The following is a 27,260-nucleotide window of genomic DNA, read 5'->3' as shown; positions in this document are numbered from 1 at the left end:
AATAGAAATTGAAACGACGCGTATTGCTCTCTATGATTTTTTCCCCTTCTGTAGCCAACCTTGAAATAAATGGCGACCGTAAAATGGGGCGACATTTAAACCGTATGGCGACTTTGATCAGTGGATATATTGTTTATATTTAGCTCTATAACTTCTGATCATTAATAAATTTCGGTAAATTTTAACTGTTTTTTTAATGGTAATACGGAATACGCTCTAAATGCAATTGTTATATAACTTTATTTCAAGTAAGATTTCAAGAAGTTTGAAATGGAATCGTCTAGCTATTTTTTTAATATGGTGATTTACTTTTTATTTACTGATAAAAGTAATTTCGTGTAATTTGCATTGTCTTGACATCACTGGTATTTATATCACTGAGTGTCCATTATTATGATTTTTTCATATTTCAATTTTTTTTAACGTATAATAAGAAGTTTTCTAAAATGAGCTGAAATTTATCATTTTATATACATCTTTTATTGCGAGTGACATGATTCGAACTTATTAATAAAAGTTTTGAGACAGGGCCTACAAAAAAATATTTTGTTAAAATACTAGGAAAAGCTGTTATGAAAATTCGGGCTGCTTCCAACCATTACAAAATATTATTTGAAACACTATACAATGAATAATATAAAGTTAAACATCCTTAAAAGCATTTAAGCCAGTTTTCCAGAACAGAAGGAAAATTTTATTTACCAAGCGATAGTAAAATGTTGGGACTGGGGATTTCCCTTTAACATACGTGATTTCAGAATATAAATAAAAAATATAATGACTCAAATGAGCGAGTCTAAAAGATTTTCTTTTAAAGGTGAGAAAATAAATGTGAAGCTTCGTCCTCGAACGATAATGGTGAAGTGATTTATCTAGTAAATCAGATAATTGTTACGAAATGCTTGTAAAAAACCTCATACACTTCAATTGCACTTCTTGTGAAATTTTGTCGAACACTGTTGAATATGACCAATATTAATTTCCCAAGTATGTTTCACGTCTTTGTAAGAAACAAATTAACAGATACAATAATTGCTTTCCTGGAATAAAGTAATGGATTTTAAGTTATTCAGTAAAATAAATGTTTTTAAAAGCTGTGAAAGATAAGTTTTCATCAAATAAAAAAAACACAACAACCTCTCATTCTGTTTCGATAATAATGTCAGCCAATAAACAAATTCTTATACACAATAATAGATTTATTAACTGATAATTATATTCAATCAGAAAGCAGGGTATATTATTTTATCTTTATCAATTATTCGAAATTTTTCATTAATACATTTTTTTTAATCGTCATAATATTTTTCAATTTTAAACTTGATTTATATTTTAATTGTTATTTTTGAGTTTATATTAAAATTCGAAAGTTTATATTTAAATTAGAAAAATAATTTTTGTTTTATGTGGAATTAAAGTATATTATTTTTATTTACTTAATTATTTCATGAGATTCGACTTAAACGCTTATTAATTACACGATATTATTATTGGAGAATGGATAGTATAATTCAGAAAGAAGTGAAAAGTTATATTGATAATTATTTTTTGTGTAGCACTGACTGAAAACACCGTTTTTTTATAATTTATATGTTATACAAAAAATATTTACTGATTAAAAATAAAATAAACAAATTATTGTAAGACGTCACTCCTCATTTTATACACAAGAATTGTTTTTTTTTGCGTAAAGCGAAACGTTAATGTAAATATATGTATTAAATTTATAAAAAAATTGTATCTAATAGTAATGTTGTATACTTATATTTTTTTTATCTAAATAAAGTAAAAAATAAAATGTTCAAAACAAACGCATAAAATCATGATGTATCAAAGCGACCCCGCTCCGAACAGTTGACTTTGATCACTAAGTTTTTATTATTTTCTCGCTCACACGTTTAAAGTTCGAAACTGATCGAAGTCACCCCATTCAACTTACTCTACTCGAATCATAAATTTTTACGAAAAAACTATCTCGGCATTCGATGACGTCAAACTTAGTGACGTCACGAATTGTTTGTTTTTGGCACCATTCAAATTACTATAATTGAATCCTATATATCTCCCTTATTTCTTAACAGATTTTAATAAGAATAGTACCGATCGGCTTGTGATTTTTTAGATTAATTTATAAGATAATAAAAAATCCATGATAATTGCCCATTTAATTACCTATATATTAACCAATATAAAGTAACGAATATAATGTATCGATTAAGTCCGAGTACTCAAAAGTAACGAAAGTGTTTAAGCCTATCGAATAAATATCTGCGGCGGTATTCCTAACTGATCTCGCGGCCGTAGAAAACACTATATCTCGTGTATTTTGTACGTAAATACGCGAGATAAATGGTTTTTCTACGGCCGCGAGAGCGTTTGGAATACCAGCCCTGGGCGGCATCCTGGGAATAGTGACAGGTATTTTTCAAGATTTAGTGCGCTATCCACATACAACTATTCTATAAGACAACGCGTGCGATAAACCCAGTATTTAAACTGTCCTTTGGGATAACGCGCACGAGAAACCTAGTATTTAAACTATCTTTTGGGACAACGCGTGCGAGAAACCCAGTATTTAAACTATGCTTTGGGACAACGCGTCCGAGAAACCCAGTATTTAAACTATCCTTTGAGACAACGCGTCTGAGAAACCCAGTATTTAAACTATCCTTTAGGACAACGCGTCCAAGAAACCCAGTATTTCAACTATCCTTTGGGACAACGCGTCCGAGAAACCCAGTATTTCAACTATCCTTTGGCACAACGCGTCCGAGAAACCCAGTATTTCAACTATCCTTTGGGACAACGCGTCCGAGAAACCCAGTATTTCAACTATCCTTTGGGACAACGCGTCCGAGAAACCCAGTATTTCAACTATCCTTTGGGACAACGCGTCCGAGAAACCCAGTATTTCAACTATCCTTTGGGACAACGCGTCCGAGAAACCCAGTATTTCAACTATCCTTTAGGACAACGCGTCCGAGAAACTCAATATTTAAACTTTCGTAAATATTATATTTTTCAAAAAGATTTATTTTTTGTTAAACTGTCTTTTTGATATATTATACGTACGCTTTAGTGCGTTTTGCGTGAGCATAAACGCGTTCGAAATGCGAAATAAATCAATAATAATATCGCACCGATAAAACAGTCATACCTCAAAAAAGCAGAATTTCCAGGAGCCAAAAACTTGTCACGTTGTCTTAAAATAATGTCCTGAGTTTTTCAGTTTTTAATGGAGTTTTTTTTGTTTTTTTTTCACCTTTAAAGCAATGCCGGTATGTCATATATATTTATATTTGTCTTTAAAAAATGCTATAACATTTTAAAAAGAAAACCTCAATAGGAAAATAGCACGATTTAAAAAAAAAAATTAAAGTAATAAGGGGCAATAAAATACTGTAGAGTAAAAAAAATATATGTTTACTACTTATAAGTAGCAGTCGGCCTCGTTGTGTAATGGTCAGGACATTAGCCTACCATGCAAGAGGCCTCAGGTTCGATTCCCGACATGGTTGATATGAAATATTTGTTTAAAGGGGTATTTTCACTCTTACCTTCATGTGACGAAAACGATCAAGATACGCTGCGATCGGTGTGCCAATGCAGTGTCCTATGCATCATTAGGTGCGGAAAGGGAATGATGATTAGTAGCATAAAAAATATTCTTAAATTTATAATTTTGAATTACCGCGAAAACGGTCCTTGCATTGACGATTGACGATTCATGTTAATTTTGAACTTTGTAAACGTTTAAATTTTTATAGAACATCGTCAAGAATCTTGACGTCACAATGATTATTGAGCCAAACATGTCGCGTTTTTCTAGGTGCATATTTTTTTATAACTTATTTTTTAAAGTTTTGTATGGAAAAATTTCTCCACAATATTCATATTGATTTTGAAAGTACAAATTTTTTTTCTAAATCCACTTCATATAATATTTTCATCGGTATTCGTAGTATGTGATATGGAAATATTATTTCCTCGTTGCCATAAAGAAGATGACACAGAACGGCGGCGTTCAAATAACTGTTTAGTGACATACAGCCATCGAGAGGGTAAATTGTCCATTTTTTAGCTTTTAATTTATTCAGTATACTTAACACGAGATTTTTTGAGTTATGACTATTTTATCGGATGTATACTCGTGAAGTCATCAAGTCCGTATTGTTTATGGAAAAGTACAACACCATTTTGCATTATGTTTCTATTTTTAAAAAACAAACGGTCTAATAGTAACTAATTACCTAAAACATAGAATTAAAAATACTCCAGAAGGAGCGTAGAATCATATTTGAATGCATCTGACTGTGTCCAAAAAAACCCCCAGTTCGCCCACTTTTGCCGCGCGCATGCCGCGTAATGTTGTCAGATCGCAAAAAAATATAATAATAACGCAAATGTAAGAAAATTATACGTTTTTTAAGAAGTTTTCTAGAATTTGATTGTACACGCGGAAAAATGATAGACACAACAGAGTAGATAAATAAAGGGTAATTTAATTAATGAATTTTATTTTAAACATAGCAGATATTTTTATGTCATGTTAAATAATACATGATGAGAAAAGTAGCGGAAAAAAATTGACTGCCCTAGGCAACACCAACAAAATGTCCATTTTGTTTTTTTCGAAAATCTGACAAATGGAAAAATGATTCTATTATTAAGTAATGTATTTGCTACTTACACGTGCATTTGCTACTTACACATAAAATGTGATCCCATCCTGTTTCATTATGATCCCAGCAGTATTTCTGCACTTTAAAACTACACAACACGGCATAGTTGAATTCAAATCCGGAGTTGCGTACTGAGCGACGTCTACAAAGAAACTAATGGGTCAAAACGTAAAACTACTCCTTTAAGAGTAGTTTAGTCGCCTTCTGTTTGATGCGCGTATGCGGTTTCTGGACTATTCTTAATTACGCGCCTACCTAAACACTTAATGAATGAATAGTGCGAAATGAATATAAGCACGAAAGCCAAATAAATATGGCAAGGAGCCCACAGCCCATTCGATCACTCCTTCTACATACGAGTGCGTATAATATACCTACTACCCACTGATACTTCCGTTCCTAATCACGTGCGAAATATTTTCAAACTTGTTTATTTTTTCTCATTGAATGACTCTTTAAGGTCTTTAACTTAGGTGTTAATACAAATAGGTACAACGCGCAACCGTCCGTTTTAACTGCTATCTCGGGGTCTAGATTATAATCACCGGTATCTTTTACATAAAATGTTGACAACATTCGTAAATTATACACAGTAAACGAGTTAACTGAAAAAAAAAACACAAAGCAAAAACAGTTTTTTTACTATCCAATATTAAAATAAAAAGAAAGACCAATACGCTAAAGTTCTGCGAATTTTTATGTTCGATTTTTTATTTGCGAGATTCTGTGCCGATATATATTCGAAAGATGCTGTGCAATTTTAGGCTCGATAGGCCCTTCTCACACATGCCACGCCAATCCACCCGGCGCGATAATTTTACCGCGTTCATCATACAAACGCACACACAACGTGTCAGCTTTTGTAGGGTGAACCCGGTAAAATTACCGCGCCGGGTGGATTGGCGTGGCATGTGTGAAAAGGGCCATACATTCTTCTTCTTCGTCAGCCTTGTTCTCTCCACTGCTGGATGGCGGCCTCTTCCAAACGTCTCCATTCCTTCCTATCATCCGCTTTCATCATCCACGTTTTACCGGCAATAGAGGCAATGTCGTCGATCCATCTTTTCTGTGGCTTTCCAACACTTCTTTTGTTTGCCCATGATCTCCACTTTATTATCAGTAGCGTCTGACCCAGATTGGGCGGCTACAAACAGCGTCTGCTCCCTATGTTAAGGGCGGCTGAATCTAAACTCACCAACACGTCTGGCAAGCGTGGTGTTTTAATGCCAAAAACCTCCATACATTATCATTCGAAATTTTTTTACCGATATAATATTATTTGTGAGATTCTGTGCTGTTTTCTGTCCGATATATTTAAAAAAATCCGTGTAATTTTTAGCCTAATACAATATTATTTTGAAGATTTTATGTAATTTCTGCCCAGTTATTATTTGCAAGATTCTGTGTAGTTTTCTGCCCTATATAACACAGGTAACCCCCCCCGTTGAACGCGACCCCGGCGAGTGCGGATTCGTTATAACGCGAAATATTTTGCAATGTAGTGACGTTCTTATTCTTAGAGGTGGGGGTCGGCGCTATGCAAGCTCCTGACGTTGATACGAGCTACACATAATAGCCATACATCTAAAATATTCATGCACCTTTTTTCCCCATAAAATAAACAGGTATTTTCATTATTCATTATAAAGTCAACCCTCGTTTGCAATGGGATAAAACGCGGCGATATTTTCAAATACTTTAATACGAATTAATATAACTTTCCAACACTTCCTGTGTTATAATAGGATTTCTCAAACAATAATGCACTTTGATAGTAATAACCTTTTGGTTCAGCGTGAGCCAATTTGGAAAAGAACCCCATTTTAATTACCGCCGTTAAAAATAAATCCATTAGAACATATTTACCTGAGCCGTTACTAAGTACAATAATATTTCGCCTATTGTTAAAGTAAATTAGGATTCAATACATTCGAATGATCGAGGGGCGAATTACCTGGATTCCAAAACCCTTTCTTTTGAAAATATAATAAATAATATCTTTATATATAAAATTCCTCTGTACGTGTGATGTCACCGAACTCCTCCGGCTTAACCGATTTACGTGCGGTTTTCAGAGAAATATAGATCTCTGGGCTGTGCGTGTTCGTAGATATTGAAATCTTCAATCTTATATGTAAAAGAGAAGTAAGGAGCATAAATATGTTATTCGTAGATCTACCAGGGTTGCATTTGAGGAGAATGCATTTACAAAAAAAATGGAAAGATGTTGTTTTTTGTGCATAAAAAGTTTGTGTTTCAATGTTTACAAACAGCATTTGTTTTTTGTGGATCTCAATCAGATTCTTTCTTCAAATTTGTTAAAATTTCTACCCATTTATTTATTTTACTGGATTTTTGGTAACACTAAAATAATATTAAATTCAATACATTTTTAAAAATCGTATTCCTAGATAAGTACACCCCCTTGTTGGTGAGACGACCGGAGTTTGACGTTTGCAGAAAGAATGCGATATTTGAAAAAATATTTATTTTAAGTTTTGGAATTCAACCATAAACAAGTACCTACTTAAATCCAGTATTTACTGTCAATTTTTAGTTTTGGAATTTAATCACAAACAAGTGCCTAGGTACCTACTCATCAATTAAAAATCTCTTTCCAAGCTAATAGCAGGCAAGCCAACGCGCAACGTTTGGGCAGGACAACGTCTGACGGATCTGCTAGTTAATAATAAATATCGACCCATGTTTTCCGCTGGGGAAAACATAATGCTTTTTAAAAAAATTAAAAAACCCAAAACTAATTCATACATACAAACCTCGCTTCTTCAAAATTTATACATCTTCTTATGCAGGCGCGCGATTATTCAAACTATTGACATATATTCATAAACTCTAATAAACCTCTAGGCCATCATTTTCTTATCCGCGTCCGAGGTACATAAAGCACTGCATCAGTGCTCCAATCGCAACGTACCTGCGATTATTTATAGTACGTATCAAGGCAAGATGAGCAGTTTTACGCTTCAGGTCCAGGAACTATAAAACATAGCAGCGTACAATCTCATTAAAAATCAATATTTGGCATCTACCTTGCCAGGAATCGAACCTAGGAACTCAAGTGTGGTAGGCGAACGCGCCAACCACTACACTGGAGGCGATCATTTCCAATTTATTAATAAGTTTTAAATGTATTTTATAATGCATACATAATAGTCTAAGTATATTTTAATTCAGTTTTATTAGAAATAATATGTAGTACCTTATAATTTTAACTTTTAATGTTACGAAAGTATTTATAAGTTAGTGTTGAAAAAAAACAGCAAATTAAAGAAGAAAAAAAACAGCGAATTACAGAATGAAAAAAAAAATTAAAGAAAACAGGCACCGTGGCGTTGGTAAGACAGCCAACTGTAAAACTGGTGTCACGGGTTCGATTCCCGCCAGTTGCACGAAAATTATCCAAGAAAGATTTATCTATCTATCCCGCCTGCTGATAAGCTTCTACATAAAGGCTTAGCAGGTTATTCCTTTAAAAAAAAAAAAAAAAAGTGATAAATGAGAGGGAGGAGAGAGATCCTTACTTAGGCGTTATAAAACCACCCCGGTCCTTAGAAAGAAGACAGTCGGGTCTACGCGATCGTACCATCGGTCGCGGAGACGATGCAGCGGCAGTCGGAGAAGGTTGTCAGTCATCAGTCGCGAGTCGAAGTGAGTGGTGTCAAACGCATAAACCTCGTGAAATTCGACCGCTCGACGAGGGTCATCGGAGGCCGCCTTCCAGCCGCGAAGGTCCCTCCACATCTAGGACATCCACCGTCCTCCAAGGGACGCAAGTTTCCTGCACCGCCAGCGCGTGTGACCGCCGAGGCTCTATTCATTGCAGATCTCTGCCCGGGACATCGCCCAGGGGTGTTATTCCAAACGCTCTCGCGGCCGTATTATCTCATGTCTTTACATACAAAATACATGAGAAAACCTGTTTTCTTGTGCCGCGAGAGCGGTTCAGAATAGCACCCCAGCTTGTGACTTTAATATATATATTGTTGAATTAACTAACCGGTAAAAGAAGAAGTATGAAAATTGGAAAATTGTTTTCAGGCGTTGCCTATTAGATGAACTGGTTCAACCGGATGAATCTCACCCACATGATAAAGGTTTTTTTTTTCCATATTTATTTATTTATTGTTGCACCACAACAGGCCAGAAGGCCCAATTACAGTGGTGAATTACATCACAAAACACCCAGGCTTGAGAAAAATCACATTTTAATATTTGTGTTCTCACCGGGAATCGAACCCGGAACCTTTCGTGTGTGAGTCAAGCGTCTTGACCACTACACCACGGAGGCCGCTAGCTCTTTTACTTCACAAAAGTCAACAGATGGAAGAGTTGAGGAAATCTGAATGTTCGAACATAGGCAGAATGGTGAATGTTACTAATGTGAGTAAAGTGACCACTTAAACCAGCCAATGACAGGTCATAAGCCCTGTAAATGCCTAGACTTTCATACTTCCTTCTCAAAAATGTTTTCCCTCTCTGTTGCAACAAATTCAAATAACTTTATGTTAAAGCTGTGGATTTGAAAGTGAGGTGATCAGTCATACGTTTCAAGAGCAATGAATGAGGAACTTCAGTCTTACGGAAAATTGGATTAAAAAATGTTTTCTTGCGCGTGGTAAAAATTAGAGCATTAAATTGTACTGCAAAATTTCTTGAAAATGTAAGAAAAAAAGAATAAAAAATATTTTAATAAAAACGCACTTCTTTGATTGACGTCACTGGTTCATGTGAACCAACCAATGATGCGAAAGTTGGGAAGGATATCCGGTTGGCTTACCGTCAACAAACCAATGGGAAGAACTAACAGAACAACCTCTGACGTCACACGCGGAGTTATTTCAGAAATACAAAACTTTAAAAAATCATAGATAATACGATAAGTAAAAAAAAAATATAAAAAAATTTTGGCTTCGTTTAACAGTCTTTTAACAAATAAAAAAAAAGACACTGAACTTAAAACAATAAATTCTTTAATGGTTTAGATTTCAATCTAAATAACTCCCCGGGGAGGAAATCCAGCCTGTCTACAAACGTTTGGACATGCTCAAAACATTATTAAAAACCATATTTAATAAAAACAAATGTCAACCTTGCCAGGAATGGAAATAATTTTTTTTCCTGGATTGTTGAAAGAGTATTGGGCGGAAGACATTAGTTCACATGCAGAAAGTTTGGATACGGAACAAATGAATTTAGGTAAATATTACAGTAAAAAAAAGATCCTACCTTATTGTTAGAGTTGAGAAGGGTCAAAACGTCTCCCTTCTTCATGGAGACCTCACGAGGAGACTTCTCGATGTAGTCATAAAGCGCCACCACGCACTCCTTGCCGGTAACATCAACCACCGGTGTCTCTTGTTGCTACGCAGATAAAATACAAAAACAATGAATAAATTGAATTTACACTGTAATTGGATATGCTTGACACAGCGTACAGGACCCGGGAGCGACGTATGTAAACTTACTCTGCAACTTTGAGCCTGGTCCTTCAGAGATTGGATGGTATTCCCGAAGGCCTCGAGATCGGACATCAGAGCCTCGTGTTTCTTCAGCAGAGCTTCGGAGGAATCCTCGTCCTTTCCATAATCCTGCATAAAAAACATAAATGATAAATTAAAGAGTGTACACATTACAGTATATACTAATTTTATCTTTAGTTCAGACAGCTGGCCTCTGGCTGGTTTGATTATTTTGGAGATAAGTAATATTAAATCCAAGTTTAAAATGTATTTAACTAGAATAAAACTTATTTAAAACATTCAAGTTTGTTAGTGAAGATTCTTTCTTAGTGGAAGTTCATTGTAATCTATTATAGAAATGTTTTTTTACTATGACTTAATATGTTTCTTACTGTATTCTGTTTTTACTTCGCATTTTACTGTGTTTTAAAAAAAAAATTATGCTTAATATATATATTTTTTAAATGTTTTTTTATTATTTTTTCACTACATTTTTTACTATGTTTTCCCTATATTTAATACTTTGTTTTTACTACGTTTTAACTATGTTTTTGCTTCATTTTTTACTATGTTTTTACTACATTTTTACTATGTTTTTACTACATCTTTAACAATGTTTTAACTCCATTTTTTACTTTTTTTTTCACTTTGTCCACTCTCTTTATAATTGTTTCTATATATTGATTACTGTTTTTATATATTATTTTGACCGTTTTAGAACGGAGTAAATAACCCTAGTTAGATAGTCAAAGCAACTTTGCATAAATTATAATTTTGTGTATGTAATATTTTATGATAATTAAAAAAATAATAAAAGACGAATGATACTTAAATTCTAAATTTGTAGAAACTAATATCATCAAATAAAACCTTCAAAACATAAAAATCTGATTTTTTCTTGGTCTCCAAACTTAAAATTGCAATTTCTCCAAATTATGTTTTCAAACACTAAAAAAAATATTATATTGTAAGCGAGCGAGTGTGGGTGTACCTGATTTCCAACGATGGGTTCCTTCTCTCTCATCCAGGATTCAGCCTCATTAGCGTCAGCGAAGTACTGATGAACCTGAAGGGAATCTTCCAAGTCTTGCTTGCGCTATGAACAAAAAAACACATTGTTTTACCTGCATAACACACAAACAGTGAGAAGCGAAAAATTATTTGTACCAAGTTTAAAATAAGCAATTGTCAATAAAATGAGAATTGGCACAAGAATTGGTGAAAAAGTTTATTTGAATAATTGAATTGTGCCCACATAGAAGAACATATACCATACAAACGAAAAATTCAAAAAATAGTTTGATTAAAACGTAAAATGGTATATACGGCAACACGGTACCATCGACAATCTTTAAATTTTATGAAATAGGCCATGTTTTATTTAAAATAAATAAAATTGACTTCACAAAGCGTTGACTAAAATTTTTTATTGAATTACAATAAAAAAAAGAACTTGCATATGCGCATTATACTCTACGTGGGCATAATTCAATTGAAAAAAAAGCGACATATTTAGTTAAATATTTTGAGTATGGCCCACTTTTTTTAACTCCAAAAGACTATTGACTTAAATTCTTTTGCCAGAATGTGCATAAGACCTTATCCATTTGTGTTAAAACACATTAAAAATAGTGTAACAGCTTTTTCCATAATTGTGGTTTGAAGCCTTTGACCTGAAGACAGTCGATATTCAGCCATCTTTCAACAGATTTAATATGTGATTTTCCGCACCTGCATGGCCTTGTCTTTAAGCTGTGTCCACTGGTCGGACAGGGCCTGGACGCGGCGAGCGATCTCCTCGGAAGCAAAGTGCCCCGCGTCTCGCATGCTCTTCCCGGAGCCGCATACGGCCACCACACGGGACTCGTGATTGTTGATCTCCGACAGCACGGCCTGATGTTTCTTCATCAAGTTCTGCACCCCGATGAGGTCACGGCCTGGTAGAAAATAAGTAAATGTTTATATAATTATTAAGATTTTGTCAGCTTATCCCAACCATCGACACCCCTATTGTCAGGCAATGCTGGTTGATATGGCCAATATGGCCGAGCAAAGCAGTAGAGTTTGTAAAAGCAAATAATATCACAGTTGATAAAACTTAAATTTAAAAAGTTTTTAAAAAAACACAAAAAATATTCACATAGTCGGAATGATAAGTAAGTGTACCTCTGTTGGTGGAAGCGGCCACTGGCTCCTTCTCCCTTATCCAGGCTGCCTCATCCTCCAGATCCCGGAACAGCTGCTGCGCCTGCAGGGAGTCCAGCAGACGCTGTTTGCGCACCGACATGGGCTTCTCCAGCGCAGAGTAGCGACGTACAAGGGCATCCTGGCAACGAAACAACGCAATTATGATTGATATTTAAGGATTTTTATAGCCACACAAAAATTAAAAACATCAATTGAACACAACAATTGAGGAGAAGGCTGCAATTGGGGCCATAAGGCCAAATTGCAGTTTTTCGGAGAATGGTTTTTTTTATTTTTTTAACCTTCAAAAGATGGCAACAAAAACACCCATTTCGATATTTGCATTATGATATTTTTAAATTGTTGCGCAACAATAAACATCCCAAGTTCATAACTTTAGTTTTAAAAAAATTATCAGAATATCGGATGAAGTTACCCTTTTGCTCTCGATTGTGTCAGCATCGAAATGTCCTCCTTCCGAGAACTGCTGAGCAGCAACCTGGATTCCTTCAATCCTCTCCTGATGGGATCCCACGTCGGCTTCCAGCAGAGCATGCTTCTTCTGAAGATTCTGTACGCTAGTTAAATCCTGGAAAAATATTCTTCATCAGTTACTAAATCAAAAAAATTACAAAATTCAACTGGTTTTTTGCCTTTGCAATACATTTATATTTATTACATATTTTATAAATGCAAGTAATTTTTAAAGGGGAGAGTAAACATTTTACAAAAAAAGGAGGAAATTGTATATTTCTTTCTGTTCAACAATCTTTATTTGATTAGCTTTAAAAAAAGGTTTAAAATTTATTCAAGCATAATTTTCTGTTTTTTGCATTTGTATTAGAAACGCGCTGATAAACTTTTATTTAATATTAGTTTGCGCGATCTAGATGTTAACTTTGGATTATAAATGTTATTGAATAAAAAAAATATAAAAAAACATTTACTTGGCTAATACTATTTTGCTAACTAATTCATAATTTACATATTTATTTATTTATCAACAGAAATGGAGAATATTTTAAAGAAGGAAATATGAAATTCTAGGGATTTACAGGGCGCTTACGACCTGCCATTTATTTATTTATTCAAAATTACACTTTTTTACATATTCATGGACTTTTTGAGGCTTTTTAGGCTGTGCCCGTGTTAAGCCATAATAATTAACAATAAAAAAATCATGGTAAAATTAATTAAATTATAATAATATGTGATGCAATAGAATAACCATCCAGAAAAACAAAGTATAGATAGTAAAATTACAAAGAAGGTAATATGAAAAAATATTCATTAGCTGGTTTAAGTGACCACTTTACACACTGTGTAACATTCACCATTTTGCCTATGTTTGAACATATTTCTTCAATTCTTCTAACTGTCGATTTTTAAAAAATTAATGAGCTGAAATCTTTATGAATCGAATTATTACACCTACTTAGGCATGGCCAGAAAATACTTTTAAACTTTTATGATCTTTTTTGGTCAGAAATAACTGTGCTTGAATGTGGGAATCAAACTGTAGCAGAGCGGGGTTTGACCGCAACCGGATTCTTGATGGGACAGAAAGTAAAACTAAAATGGTTATACCTTTCCGTAGTCCTCGCTCATGAGCTGACCCTCGATCTCCGACAGCCAGAGCTCTACGTCCTCTACGGTGCGGTTGAACTGTTGCTGCTGCGAGGCCTCCTGCAGCTTGGTGCCCTTCTTGTCCGTGGCCCCCACCAGCGACTCCCACAGCCCCACAATCTCCGAGGAGCGGGATCCAACTTGACCTGTCAAGGAGTATTTTATGATTACAATAGTCTTAAACATTTTCATGAATGTTCGTAAAACACAATAAAATGTCTCTAAAATTACAACTACAAAACACAAAAATGGCGGCAATAAATGTTCGTAAAGCAGAAACACGCAAACTGTCTTTAAAATTGCAAATTTCTCTGACAAACAAGTGGGCATAACGATAGAGACTAAGTCCTTAAAATATAACTTGATGAAAATAACAGCTGTCAAACTAATGTGACTAGTGATGGGAAAGTATTGATCACAAACCATGTACCGATCAAATCGATTTTTATCAGTTTTTTCATGAAAACATGAAACTCCGTTTCCGAAAATTGGTATAAAAATGCAAAAACAAGCCTATTATAGTGTGTTTAAGGCAATTATTCACCAAAAAATAAGACATTTTGTACTTTTTTCATGAACAATATCAAACGAATTATTTTTTTATTCGATCGATTTACATTGACCAATTTGTCCCATCTCTAACATTTTTGCAAAATGATGTAACCTTGTAAGAACGTTGTTAAAAATTAGGTTTATTTTAGTTTTAAAGCTGATTTTATATAATTATGTTAATAGTATCAAAAAATAAATTAACATGCAAGATACTAATGATTTTTCGTGTGTCAATATAAAAAGACTGGAAAATTTCGCTGTTGCGATAAAACGAAAAATAAAGCAAAATTTGTCATTTTTATGCGAATAATGCGAAATTTTGTGTTTTTGGAAAATAACGCAAAAGTTTGTGTTTTTGGAAAATAACGCGAAATTCGGTGTTTTTGGAAAATAACAAGCTTAGCAAGCTTTGACAGCCATAAACAAACAGCCATAAAATATTTCGCCAAATATTTTAAGTTGCGCTCGTTTCTCTGTCATTCTATGGAATCTTGGCTTAATTCGAATTGGAGGCCATAATTGTTTTCCATTTTTTATAAAATAAAATAGCTTTAATATTGGATGAATAGAAAGTGAGAATTTCTCGATGGCAAATTGGCGTGAAAGATACTCACTGGTGGCATAGTGCTTCTGGGTGATGAGGTCCTGGCCAGTGCTGATGATCTCATCCACGCGACTCTTGTTGGTCTGAAGTTCCTGCTCAAAGTTCTGGTGTTTCTGCACCTTCCCGTTCAGGTTAGTCGGGTCCAGATAAGAGTCGTCGGTGGCGAACTTCAGCTTTTCGTTGACCCACCCTAGGAAGAATTTCAAAAACATATTTTAAAATTCAAATAATGAAGCTATTGGCATAGTATAATATTTTGTCAGTATACTGATAAAACCCTCTAATGTCTTAGTCAGTATGGTCATTATTGACTATACTGAGAAAAATCTTTTTAAACATTTTCGACACAAGTCTTTTCAACATATTTTGGGCATGATACATACTCATGAAACCATCTTATCTAGTTCCTTTAAATAGCTTCAATGGATGAGATAAAAAAAAAAAAACTGGTAAATGCAATTAATGGTTTTCACTAGAAAACATAAAAAAAAAAAAAAACTTTTAGTTTTCTTTTAAAGGAAATATTTTCATTCTTATGATTTGCCCAAAAATTTAGATTTTGGGGCCATTTTCAAAGAGTTGAAAATAACTCACTATTAGAAAAAGGGAATCAAGTTGGGGTAGAGTGGGGTTCGAATCTTGGACTTCGGACTTCTGATCCGTGAGTCCGCAACACTAGCCATAGGACCACAACCTGATTTTTTGTGAGGTTTTTATACATGCTAAGTTTGAAACTAAACCTCGGAGAATTTAAAGGATTTCATCAGTTGATAAAGCTGGAAAAATGACATGAAACTGCATCTTTAACTTGTTTTCTCAAATTTGATCATTTACTACATATAACAGTATACTGACGATTTTCAGGGCTTCAATACTTCCACCTGTTGATTAGTTGTGAGATAAACGTTGCACAGATAACCTAAGCTTTGTGAATGCCTAAGCTTTTATATTCTTACAAAATTTTCCGTCAACACTACTACATACTAACATCGCAACATTTTCCGTAGGGTCAGGCAAAGGATGGAACGCAACCTATCCTGTCATCCACATTTTAATATTGCCATTCTTTCGTCATCCATTGCAATTTTGTCCGTTTTCAACATTCGTAACCACGCCATTCGTGGATTTCCCACACATTTGAAGACCACAACACCACGGAGGTTGCCGATCACAACTCAACCGCATTCACTCTGCATTCATTCTTTCCTGACAGTTCCATTTTTCACTTCCATACGCGCAAGTATGTGTCGGACCCAATTGTCCGTTGAAATATATAAATACTTTAATTACCAACAAATTAAATAAACATTAATATTAATCATATTTATTAATAATTTTACCTTTAGTTTCGTCGCAATCTCTCTCAAACTGCTGTAGTTTGTAGGCGTCATCCAACAGGGCGCGTCTCTCGGAAGACCTTTCTAGCAACGCAGACCTGCGCTCCAATAACTGGGAACAAATACATTCGTCAGAGGCAAGGTTGATTTTTTGTTGCAATATTTTGAAGTTGTAGCAGGCTCTCATATTGGCATGAAAAGATGCCCGTTCTAGTGAGCCTGCTTCCAATTTTATAGAACACATTTAATTATTATGACAGGTAAAGTTGAACATAAGTAAACCGTATATTACAAGCAGTATATTTTTTGTGGATATATTTATTATTTTACTCAGTATACTTTCCATATAGTCACCGTTCAGGCAAGTCACTAAGGTAACTTAGTTAAACTTAGTTTTTTACTATATATATCATTGTATATTAAAACATGTTGAAAAATTTATCTTTAAATAAAAAGTCATTTTTAACCAAAAAATTATGATTATTTCCAATATTTCCTTCCTTTCACTAACTCTTATAGTTTGCATTGTCCAGATTATAATCAATCAAGTCACTTAACCAAATTTTAGCCACATTGCCTCATTAAACATTATCCAGATATTTTTTAATGTTACAAATGGAATTAATTAAAAAATAAAGACAAATGAATTATGCTGTGCACATAAAACGTTCAAAACACCAAACTCAGATTTTCCCTCGTTCTCCAAACTTTGAAATTGCGATTTCACAAAATGATGTATTTTGGGTTAGCGACTTTTGCCTGAACGATGATACTATACTCTCTAACTCAATGAGTAACTAAACTTTTAATATTCTTTGTTTTTTCACCCTTAATTTGAACCAGTAACAGAATATTATACATTTACCGTCCAAGATAAATAAAACTATTTTGAGCCATAGACAAAAAACACTGTGTTTACATGGTTAAACTGTCAATGTACACACGTTAGTAGGCGGGTAAAAAATATTTAAACGGTAGTTATTTGACTAGGGGTTTTAATACAAGCGGTCTCACCATTTCTCTCCTCTGAGCGACATCGTCAGCGGCGTAGTGCTGCCCCTCGATTAGTTTGGTGGCAAATTCATCCAAAGCCTTGATCTTCTCTTCTTGGGCAGCCAGAGACTTCTCGAAATCTTCGTGCTTCTTGATCAGAGCCTCCACAGAGTCCAGGGAGTCTCCCAGATCTTCGTTAGCGAGGAAAGCCTGGCGAAAATTAAACAGATGAAAACTTTCTATTCAAATTTAAATACGGTTCTATTTTAATTAATTAATTACACACGGCTCACCGTTGCCTGTCACAGTACAAATAAACTACAGAAAATAAAAATAATACGTCGGGATCGTAGAACAACAACGGATGTGTACAAAATGAGACACTGACATTCATTTATATTTGATCTTGAAAAAGTTATATAAAGGCTTTTTTTTCCTTTTTTTAGTTTGAGAAAAAATATGCATATAACGAACCCAATTATCAAATGATATACTTTTGTACTTGTCAAGTTGTCACATAAAGTGTGAAAAAAATATTTTAAACCGTTCTCACATAAAGTTGAAGAAATTAATGTGATTATATTTTAAAAATCTTTTAGGTACAATGCAGGTTAGACTTGCCAAAAAAGAGTCAAGAGCCAAAAGGGAGTTCAGATTTACTGTAAAGTGACTCCATGAGTTAAACAGTTTTAAAATATTTATTGTGTATGCAGATAATTGGTAGAATTCCATATTTAATTTGGTAATGTATCCAAAATAAAAAAAGTTTATTGGATTGTAATTCTACTTTATTTTTTATAAAATATACAACAACTCTTCTGTTTGAAAATGTCCTAACAAGACGATACGCGTCACAATATACCCTTTGTATATTTTATAAAAAATAAAGTAGAATTACAATCCAATAAACTTGTTTTATTTTGGATACATTACCAAATTAAAAGTTTTAAAATATATTTATTTTAATAAAATAAATAAAACAACTTTGTTTTTAACCACTATTTTGATTTATTATTATTTTTTCCCACCAACTGGTTTCAAAGCAAACAAGCTTCTTCGTCAAGGTTTACGTAACTAATGAATTATTTCCTATTTTATTTATTTTTTTACAATGAATAACCACAAAGTTAGTGCTTCAAATATAAAATTCATATTTTTATTTTATTTATTGATTATTTTTTAAAAACCGTTAAGGCTATATAAGAAATATTAAAACGTCTAGTCACGTTATACCTCGTCTGGTTAATGAAGTTATCATGTGCTTTTTAAGGTTAATTATCCCCAGTGTAATTTTTCAAGTGGTAAGGAAAGTCATTGTAATATTTAAGTCCATTGTATATCATTTTTTACTATCCTACGTTTGTCTTCGCTTTTTTAATGTGGTAGTGGTAGTAATAAACATTTTTTTTTTTTTTTGCACCACAACAGGCCAGGAGGCCTAATTACAGTGGTGAATTACATCACAGAGCACCCAGGCTTGAGAAAAATCACACTTTTAATTTTTGTGTTCTCACCGGGAATCGAACCCGGAACCTTCCGTGCGTGAGTCAAGCGTCTTGACCACTACACCACGGAGGCCGCCATAATCTCTTGCATAAAAAAATTACACCCTAGTTAAGCAAGAGATTGTTAAAAATATAAATCTTATAGTCCTTAAAATGTTACATGATTAGAATGACAGTTGTCAGAAAAAGTGACGACATAACTTTGTAGTAATGTCAAAGGAGTTATTTATATTGACACACAAAATCATTTGTATCTGGCGTATTAATTATTTTTTTAAATACAATGCTTGACACATAAATCAACATTAATATATAAAATCAGCTTTTAAACTGAAAGAAAACAAACATAAACCTAATTATTAAAGACATTCTTACAAGGTTACATCATTTTGCAAAAACGTTAGAGATGGGACAAATTGATCAATGTAAACAGATCGAATAAAAAAATAATTCATTTGATGTTGTTCATGGAAAAAGTATAAATGTCTCATTTTTTGGTGAATAATTGTGTTAAACACACTAAAATAGGCTTGTTTTTGCGTTTTTTATATCAATCTTCGGAAACAGAGTTTCATGATTGCATGAAATAACTGATAAAATCGATTTGATCAGTGATCAGTAATTTCCCATCACTAATGAAATTAGTTTGACAGCTGTCATTCTAATCAAGCTATATTTTAAGGACTATAGTGATATAAAGTCATTTTACCATAAATCTGTACTTAGGGTTTGGATGTGTGAATTTCAGCGGTAATTACTAAGACTAGGCGACTTTTAAGTTTACTAGACAACGGTGATTGTAAGACGCCATCGATTATAAGACGCACTCCAAATTCAGAGACACAAATAAGTGTCTTATAAACGAGGGAATACGGTAGCTAGCCTGGCTCCTCACCTCCTGCTTGGCCATGCAGGTGTCGGCCTGCTCCGTGTCCCGGTAGAAGAGTTGCAGGTCCATGCACTGCTCGTAGCGCATGCGGCGGTCCATCCACAGCGCGAACAGCGCGTGGCGCACGTTTCCCAACTGCGCCAGGCGCTCGCCGATGTCCTCCGCGGCCGGGTGGCCGCCCGTCTGCAGGTCGCGCCCGGCCGCCGCGCACGCGGACAGAGAGTCGTCGCGGGCGTCGATCTCGCCCTGCAAACAAACAAGGGCGTTCTTGATTAAACATATTTATAAATAATTTTTAATTAATGCTATTACATCATGAGAACAGCTGCATACCATTATCGAACCAATGCTTACGGAGTGCCAATTTAGCCTATCAACAATTACTTTAAGGCCCCAGTCGAGTCGTCTAAAATGACCGCATCATCAGTATACCTACCTACTGTAGGTCACAGAAGGACGAGGAGATGGATATTTCTCGGTCTGGTGGTATCGACATTCTTAATATGAAATCCATAAGGCTTTAACGTTAATTCTAATCCAGTTAGGGTGATTCACTTATTTAAAAAAAAAAGAAATATTTGTTTTTCTTCTTAACTCATTCATGACAAGAGTTCCATGTGGAACCCGAAAAAGCATTGGGATTCTATCCGTCATATTGAGTTGTCTTGCGACAATAATCACGCAGTTAATAGTTATTTATAGTCTCAGTGCATGTATGTTCACATTGAAATATCGTCACTAAGAATTCATCCGTGCGAGGACATGAGTCCTCTACTCCTGTCATTGTAATTTCAGTGTTGAAATAAGAGAATTTTTTTACAAAATGTAAAAACAGACAAGGTTAGTAAACCATACAACGTATTTATTTATTAAAATTTTAAACTTAGAATCAGTCATGAATTTTTAAATTACGATTTTTTACTAAAACATTAAATCTGTTAAAACTTAACGATAGAAGAAAAATTATAGACTTTTTAAATTTATTCAAAATTGTAAATTCAATATGGGATTGCCCTGAACTATTATATCTCATCAACTTCAGGGTGCCTGGAAGAATGACTAGACAGGTGCCACCGTTTTGTAGCAACGATTCACGGACAGTGTATACTTGTAATGCCGTATTAAATAGACTTCATGAACTCGGCAATAGTTATTCCCCCGTATCTGATATATTTAGTGTAGGGTATTGTTCCTATAGAACAAACCTTTTGAACTTCTTCAAAGATGGTGAATGGTAATTATATTTATTTATTCATGCATTTCATAATATATATACAGTTTTTTGTTCACTTTGCCTAGCTGTGTGAAACAGTACTTATGATTTTCTTGTTGTATTACTGTAGAATGTTTTATTATTTAAACTTTCTACTGAATATGCTGTATAATTTTTGGGTTAATTTTTTAAATATAATTCTTGTATACTTTTTTTTTATAAATCTTGGGTATAAGGTAATTTATGCTTTTAAAAAAAATATATATATATATTAAGCCAAATATGTTAGTATTATAAATGTTTGTAAAAGGCAGATTTACTGTTTGTGTTAATAAAATAAAATTGACATCCAAATTTGTCATTTGTCCGGACACAGGAAATCTATTTTTTATGCGTACGCAACAATAGCTAATTCTCCCGTACCTTGTGTTCCTGATGTCTCTCCAGCAGGGCTTCCGCCCCGGCTACGTCCTTGGCCAGCTCGTCGGCGCTGATGATGGCACGCATGTCAGCCATCCAGGACATGAGGTCGCGGAAGTCGGCGAGGAAGCGGTGGAGGGAGTATGACGAGTCCAACTTCTCGCGGCGTTCCTGAGTGAAACAAACATTCGCAATGATGAGAGGAATGATATAGCAGAATATATATTTATTTTTTTGTGCACGACAACGGGCCAGGAGGTCCAATTACAGTGGTGAACACAGAACACCGAGGCTTGAGAAAAATCACATTTATTTTTTTGCAATCTTGCCGGGAATCGAACCCGGAACCTTCCGTGTGTGAGATAAGTGTCTTAACCACTACACCATGGAGGCCGTCAAGTCTGAGTAGTAAGCACGAACAAATATTTATTACAGAAGAAGTCCATTAATTCTCAGTTCATTGGGATTTGAAATGTTAAAGTACAGTATACATTTTGTATGAAAAAATAAGCTGCAGTAACTGGCCAGATTCTTTCCCCCACTGGGAACGGGCATTTTATTATTATTAATAATACACTAGCAGCTATTAAGCGGATATACTAGCGTGTATTGTGGTGTACATGGTTATTAAACATTATACATTGCTGTGTGCATCTAGTTAACATTCACTGAACTAGCACCGATCACTTTCTCGGGAAGGCCATTCCATTTCTCCACGACTCGGTTTGTCAGGAAGTTCTTCCCGAGGTTGGATGAGAAGGAGGCAGTGTTTAGTTGCAATGAATGACCTCTGAGATGGCAGTTTTCATTCATAGTGAACTTTGATTTCAGCTTGGGTACATTATATTGCTCAGTTAAGATTTTGAACGTTTCAATCAAGTCACTATGCTGCCTCCGCTCTTCCAGTGAACTCAGCCCGAGCTCCCTTAAGCGGTCCTCATATAATTTATTTCTTAGAGAAACTACCATTTTAGTTGCTCTTCTCTGGACTTTCTCCGACAACTCTGTCTTTTTTTAAATAGGGACTCCAGTTTTGGTAGGCATACTCCAGGAGTGGACGAACATATGTTTTATGAATTTTGAGGAACAAATCTTGGGTGATGTGAGTGAATGTTTTCCTTATCAAGTATAAGAGGGAATTGGTGCATTTAAAAATTTCGATGATATGTGATTCCCATTTAAGATCACAAGTAATCACAACTCCGAGATCTTTTTGTGACGTTACTGCTTGCACTTGATTTCCATTCACGATATATATTATTTTCAGATTTTAAGGGCCTTTTTATGTTTGTATTTATTTTATTTTAGATGTTTATATTTATTTTTTGAGGAAGATATAAACGATGACGTTGGTTTACAATATAAATTAATTAAAACTATTATAAAACATAATGGTAAGCTGCGCATAATCAATTTTATGGACGATTCGCCCCTGGTTCAGTGTATATTAACTTGTTTGCGGTTAATCAAATCAAAATCAAATTTCTGATTTAGGAAATGACGGCGGAGATATTGTGTCCCCATAAAAAACCGTCTGCAGCGGAAGTGTCACAATACAATTTTCCTCATCTATACTACAAACCAACCTCGATCAAACCTAGTTCAAATCACGATATGTACCTTGGCTTTGGAGATGAGACGCTCCCAAGCGGCCTGGATCTCTTTGCGCTTGGCGTCCGTGTGCGTAGCGTGCGCGGCATGTAGCGTACACAATCGGGCGGCTTCCACGCCCAGCGTTCCCACGCGATCTTCGAGCGCAGCTAGGTCACGCTCTACACCCTCGTGCTTGCGCTGTGACAGGAAATAATCAAATATATTATTAAATATTGTATTAATTGAACAAATTGTACGATTTTAGTACATATCATGGGTGGTAATTTGCATTACTGTAAGGAACAAAGTGAAAACTATAAAAGAGGAATAATTAAAAAAAATATGCATTTATTGTTTTGTTAATAAATAAAAAACAGGTATCATGCTACAAACATTTTATGGCAACCATTATTATTTACATATTGACAAACACAACAATAGACGTTTTAGAAATTTTCTATTCTATCTCTCAATGGCAGTTAATTTTGTTTTATTTTTTATTTTAAACCAACGACAACAAACCATCACGCCGTTTCTCCGTAGGGGTAGGCAGAGAGGATAGAATGCCATATCACTCTGTCTTTGCATACAGGCCTCGCTTCCTTTACATTCATACATCTTCTCATGCACGCACGCCGATTATTCCTACTCTTCAGATGTCCATCTTCAAGTATTTGATGGACTTGATTGCAACATGTCTTTCTCGGTCTTCCTCGTTTTCTGCATCCATCAACATTTGCATGGTAGATCCTTTTAGCCGTTCTTTGGCTGTCCATTCGCTCTACATGTCCAAACCAACGCAGCACCCCTTTCTTGATACTGTCGATAATGCATAATGCATGTCTCAGCCTTACACAGTTCATGGATCTCAACATTTGTGCACCTATCATACATCATTTTACCACACAATTTTATTCGCCCGAGGGATTGCATTTCTATAGCATTTAACCTATTTTCATAATTATTTTTCCAATTCTATACTTTGCTCCCATACATTTGTTTGATAATTTTCAACTTTAAAAAAAAAACATAGGCAGAGTGGTGAATGTTACGCAGTGTGTTAAGTGGTCACATAAACCGGCCAATGGCAATAAACTTAAATGTTGAATTTTTAGTGTTGTAATAATTTAACTGTTGAGTTTACCTGAAGTGTTTGTACGCTGGCAAGGTCGCGGCCGTAGTCGTCGGAGCTCAGTACGACGTCCTTCTCCGAGATCCAGGCGACGGTCTCATCGGCGTCCCGGTTGAAGCGCTGGATCTCCTGCGCCCCGAAAAGCCGCTCCTGGCGCATGAGGGCCAGCTGTCGGAGACGCTGCCACGCCTCGTTCAGATCCTGATACAATTATCTGACTTTGAATTGTGTGAATATATCTTTAGAAATATTATTATTTTTACTATATTACTTATAAGCGAGCAGCTTAAATAATTTTTTTTGGTTGTAAACGAAGAGGCAGGCTATAAAATAAAGGGCGGATACTCACATCTTTCTTCTTCACGATGGTCTCCCTCTCGGGATGACCCTCCAGCACGAGACGCTCGGCGAGTTCGTTGACTTCGGTGACGCGGTACTCCTGAGCGGCCATGTCCTTGGTGAACTCGTCGAACTTGCGCTGCAACACCTCCACATGCTCGAGGTCCTGCCCGAACTCCTCCACGCTCACAAACATCTCCTGGAGAGGAACAAACATCATTAGATACGTAAGAGAATAAAGAAGCGTAAGTGACGACCTTATTGAAATGTAAAAAATGCTGCATGGGTATTGAGTATGTGAACTTTGTGAATATTTTTACATTTGGCCAGAACACGCAACTGAGAGCACATTTGATGAAATTAGAGAACCCAAAGTTCAACTTCAATCCAGCTAAACATTTTATCTACATACCTGCGGGATTCTCAATTTTATTCGGCATCTCAAGCAAGCACCACAAAGCGTACACAACAGTCAGCTAACTTATAATGACGATAACTTTTTCGCAATAGGTCAGGGTAAGTACCACGCATACTGCGAATGCAGCGCTGTGAGGGAAAAAATACAGAGAAAACATACTTTCTGGATATGCCAAATTGAGTAATGTCCTTTCCGCCATTAGTTTTCATTTGGTACACTTTTCGTACACAGTGTTGCGTGGAACGCATCCAAATGGGAGTTTGCTTACCTTGTCGTGGATCCAGAACATGACCTCGTCACAGTGTCGCAGGAACTGCACCAAAACGAGCGCCTGCTGCAGCTTCATGCCCTTCTCCGCCAGCTTGGACAGCAGCAGCTCCCAGAGGCGGTGGAGTTCCTCTGCACATATTGAAAAGCAAAAAACATGTTTTTATAATTCGTGAATGAAATACGAGGGTTGATTAATTTGTTCTACTCCTGGCCTGCTTCGAGTTGCCCAGTCGAGCTGATGTGTATACATTATGAAGCCAAATATGGCTATGTGCAATTAGAGTGACAAGTTGAAACCTGCAGTAGTTTAGTGACAACAGGCCGCAGACCACTGCAAAATGCTATTCAGTGCTGTTTTATCAAAACTAATAGCATTTTGCAGCGCAATCTAACACACAAGGCGTTAGTGTCAATGGATGCTATTTACCAAGCTGTGTTAGAATTAACAATGTTTTGAGTGTGTCCAAATGGATAGGGGTCGGACAAATGTTCTACCAGTGGGGGGTATTCTAAATCTTCTCTACCCTAGAGGGTGATTAATTTGAAGATTTTTATTTTTTTAATGCGACGACACTTTGCTTCATATAATGGCCACACTGATGATTAAATGTCGAATGGTGTATAAAACTGCTTCAAAAATGGAAATAAAACTAATACGGTTTGGTCAATTCAACCTAATTATGTGTTTTTAGGTTGAATTGACCCAATTTTTAAGGCCCAATAATGTTCTAAATGAAAATCATCATAATAAAATAAATAAAACAACTTTGTTTTATTTATTTTACTATAATGAATAACCACAAAGTTAGTGCTTCAAATATAAACAAAATTTTCTACAAAAACTTTTTCTCATCCACTTTGACATAAGTCTGGGGTGGAGCATATCAATAAACCTTCTTAAAGCATTATAAATCAATTTAGTTCTGATTGGTCTATGAATTAATTTAGAAGATAATATTTCTAATGAGGTTTTGTAAGCCGGACAACAATAAACATTTCAACTATCAAAAATAATATTTTTAACCTATAGTCCTTAAAATATAGCTTGATTAGAATGACAGCCGTCAAACTAATTTCATTAGTGATGGGAAATTGCTGATCACTGATCAAATCGATTTTATCAGTTATTTCATGCAATCATGAAACTCTGTTTCCGAAAATTGATATAAAAAACGCAAAAACAAGCCTATTATAGTGTGTTTAACACAATTATTCACCAAAAAATTAGACATTTATACTTTTTCATGAACAACATCGAATGAATTATTTTTTTATTCGATCAATTTGTCCCATCTCTAACGTTTTTGCAAAATGATGTAACCTTGTAAGAACGTCGTTAATAATCAAGTTTATTTTAGTTTTCTTTTAGTTTTAAAGCTGATTTTATATATTAATGTTGATTTATGTTTCAAGCATTGTATTAAAAAAATAAATTAACACGCCAGATACAAATGATTTTGTGTGTCAATATAAATAACTCCTTTGACGTTACTACAAAGTTATGTCGTCACTTTTTCTGACAATTGTCATTCTAATCATGTTACATTTAAAGGACTATAGTGATAAAATTAATTTTTAAAGATGACTATTTTTATTTAAAATTAGGTATCAAAAAGAAATGTGCCAAAATTAAAAATAATTTTGAGAATTTGCTTATTATTTAATTCCATAAGACGACAAAATCACACATACATTTAAGTTTTCCACAAATATTTTTTTTCAATAAGTTATTTAGATTTAGATTGGCATAATATTATTTCAGTCACTTATAATTCGTTTACATAGATGAAGTGCTAAATGGATAGCGAAGAGAGTGTATAAATGTAATTAATGAATACATACCAAGACGCTTGCGGATGACATCAGATGCGAAGTGGCTCTGGTTGATCATCTCCATACCGGTGTTGTCCAGAACTACGATGGCATTACTGTGGGCAGCCACTTCAGCCTCGAAGGCCTGGTGCTTCTGGATCTTAGCCTGGAAAGAATTGAACAGTCAAACGGAGATATTTCAACTGTT

The 27,260-nt window shown here is 34.9% G+C and overlaps 1 protein-coding gene across 4 annotated transcripts in view; it reads right to left on the bottom strand.

The window, feature by feature from the left end:
- The window catches only part of alpha-Spec (alpha spectrin), a 78,822-nt gene that overhangs the window by 40,972 nt on the left and 10,590 nt on the right, over positions 1–27,260 (bottom strand). For all 4 annotated transcript variants that reach the window (XM_088224182.1, XM_088224183.1, XM_088224184.1 and 1 more), the window contains exons 4-20: positions 27,083–27,218; positions 25,239–25,369; positions 24,563–24,751; positions 24,226–24,414; positions 23,109–23,279; positions 21,492–21,659; positions 19,862–20,101; positions 17,483–17,671; positions 16,472–16,580; positions 15,142–15,321; positions 13,937–14,121; positions 12,786–12,938; positions 12,329–12,488; positions 11,894–12,099; positions 11,154–11,258; positions 10,169–10,291; positions 9,930–10,064 (exon numbers count right to left, since the gene is read on the bottom strand). In XM_088224182.1, coding sequence (XP_088080308.1) covers positions 9,930–10,064; positions 10,169–10,291; positions 11,154–11,258; positions 11,894–12,099; positions 12,329–12,488; positions 12,786–12,938; positions 13,937–14,121; positions 15,142–15,321; positions 16,472–16,580; positions 17,483–17,671; positions 19,862–20,101; positions 21,492–21,659; positions 23,109–23,279; positions 24,226–24,414; positions 24,563–24,751; positions 25,239–25,369; positions 27,083–27,218 — 2,769 coding nt within the window. The remainder of the gene's footprint in view (positions 1–9,929; positions 10,065–10,168; positions 10,292–11,153; positions 11,259–11,893; positions 12,100–12,328; positions 12,489–12,785; positions 12,939–13,936; positions 14,122–15,141; positions 15,322–16,471; positions 16,581–17,482; positions 17,672–19,861; positions 20,102–21,491; positions 21,660–23,108; positions 23,280–24,225; positions 24,415–24,562; positions 24,752–25,238; positions 25,370–27,082; positions 27,219–27,260) is intronic.

The sequence above is a fragment of the Micrasema longulum genome, unplaced genomic scaffold (genome assembly GCF_059751315.1).
Source record: "Micrasema longulum isolate JH-2025_06_02 unplaced genomic scaffold, ASM5975131v1 h1tg000271l, whole genome shotgun sequence".
In the NCBI taxonomy this organism is placed as follows: Eukaryota; Metazoa; Arthropoda; class Insecta; order Trichoptera; family Brachycentridae; genus Micrasema; species Micrasema longulum.
Note: the sequence above shows the minus strand (reverse complement) of the source record. Positions and strands in the feature narration are given on the sequence as shown.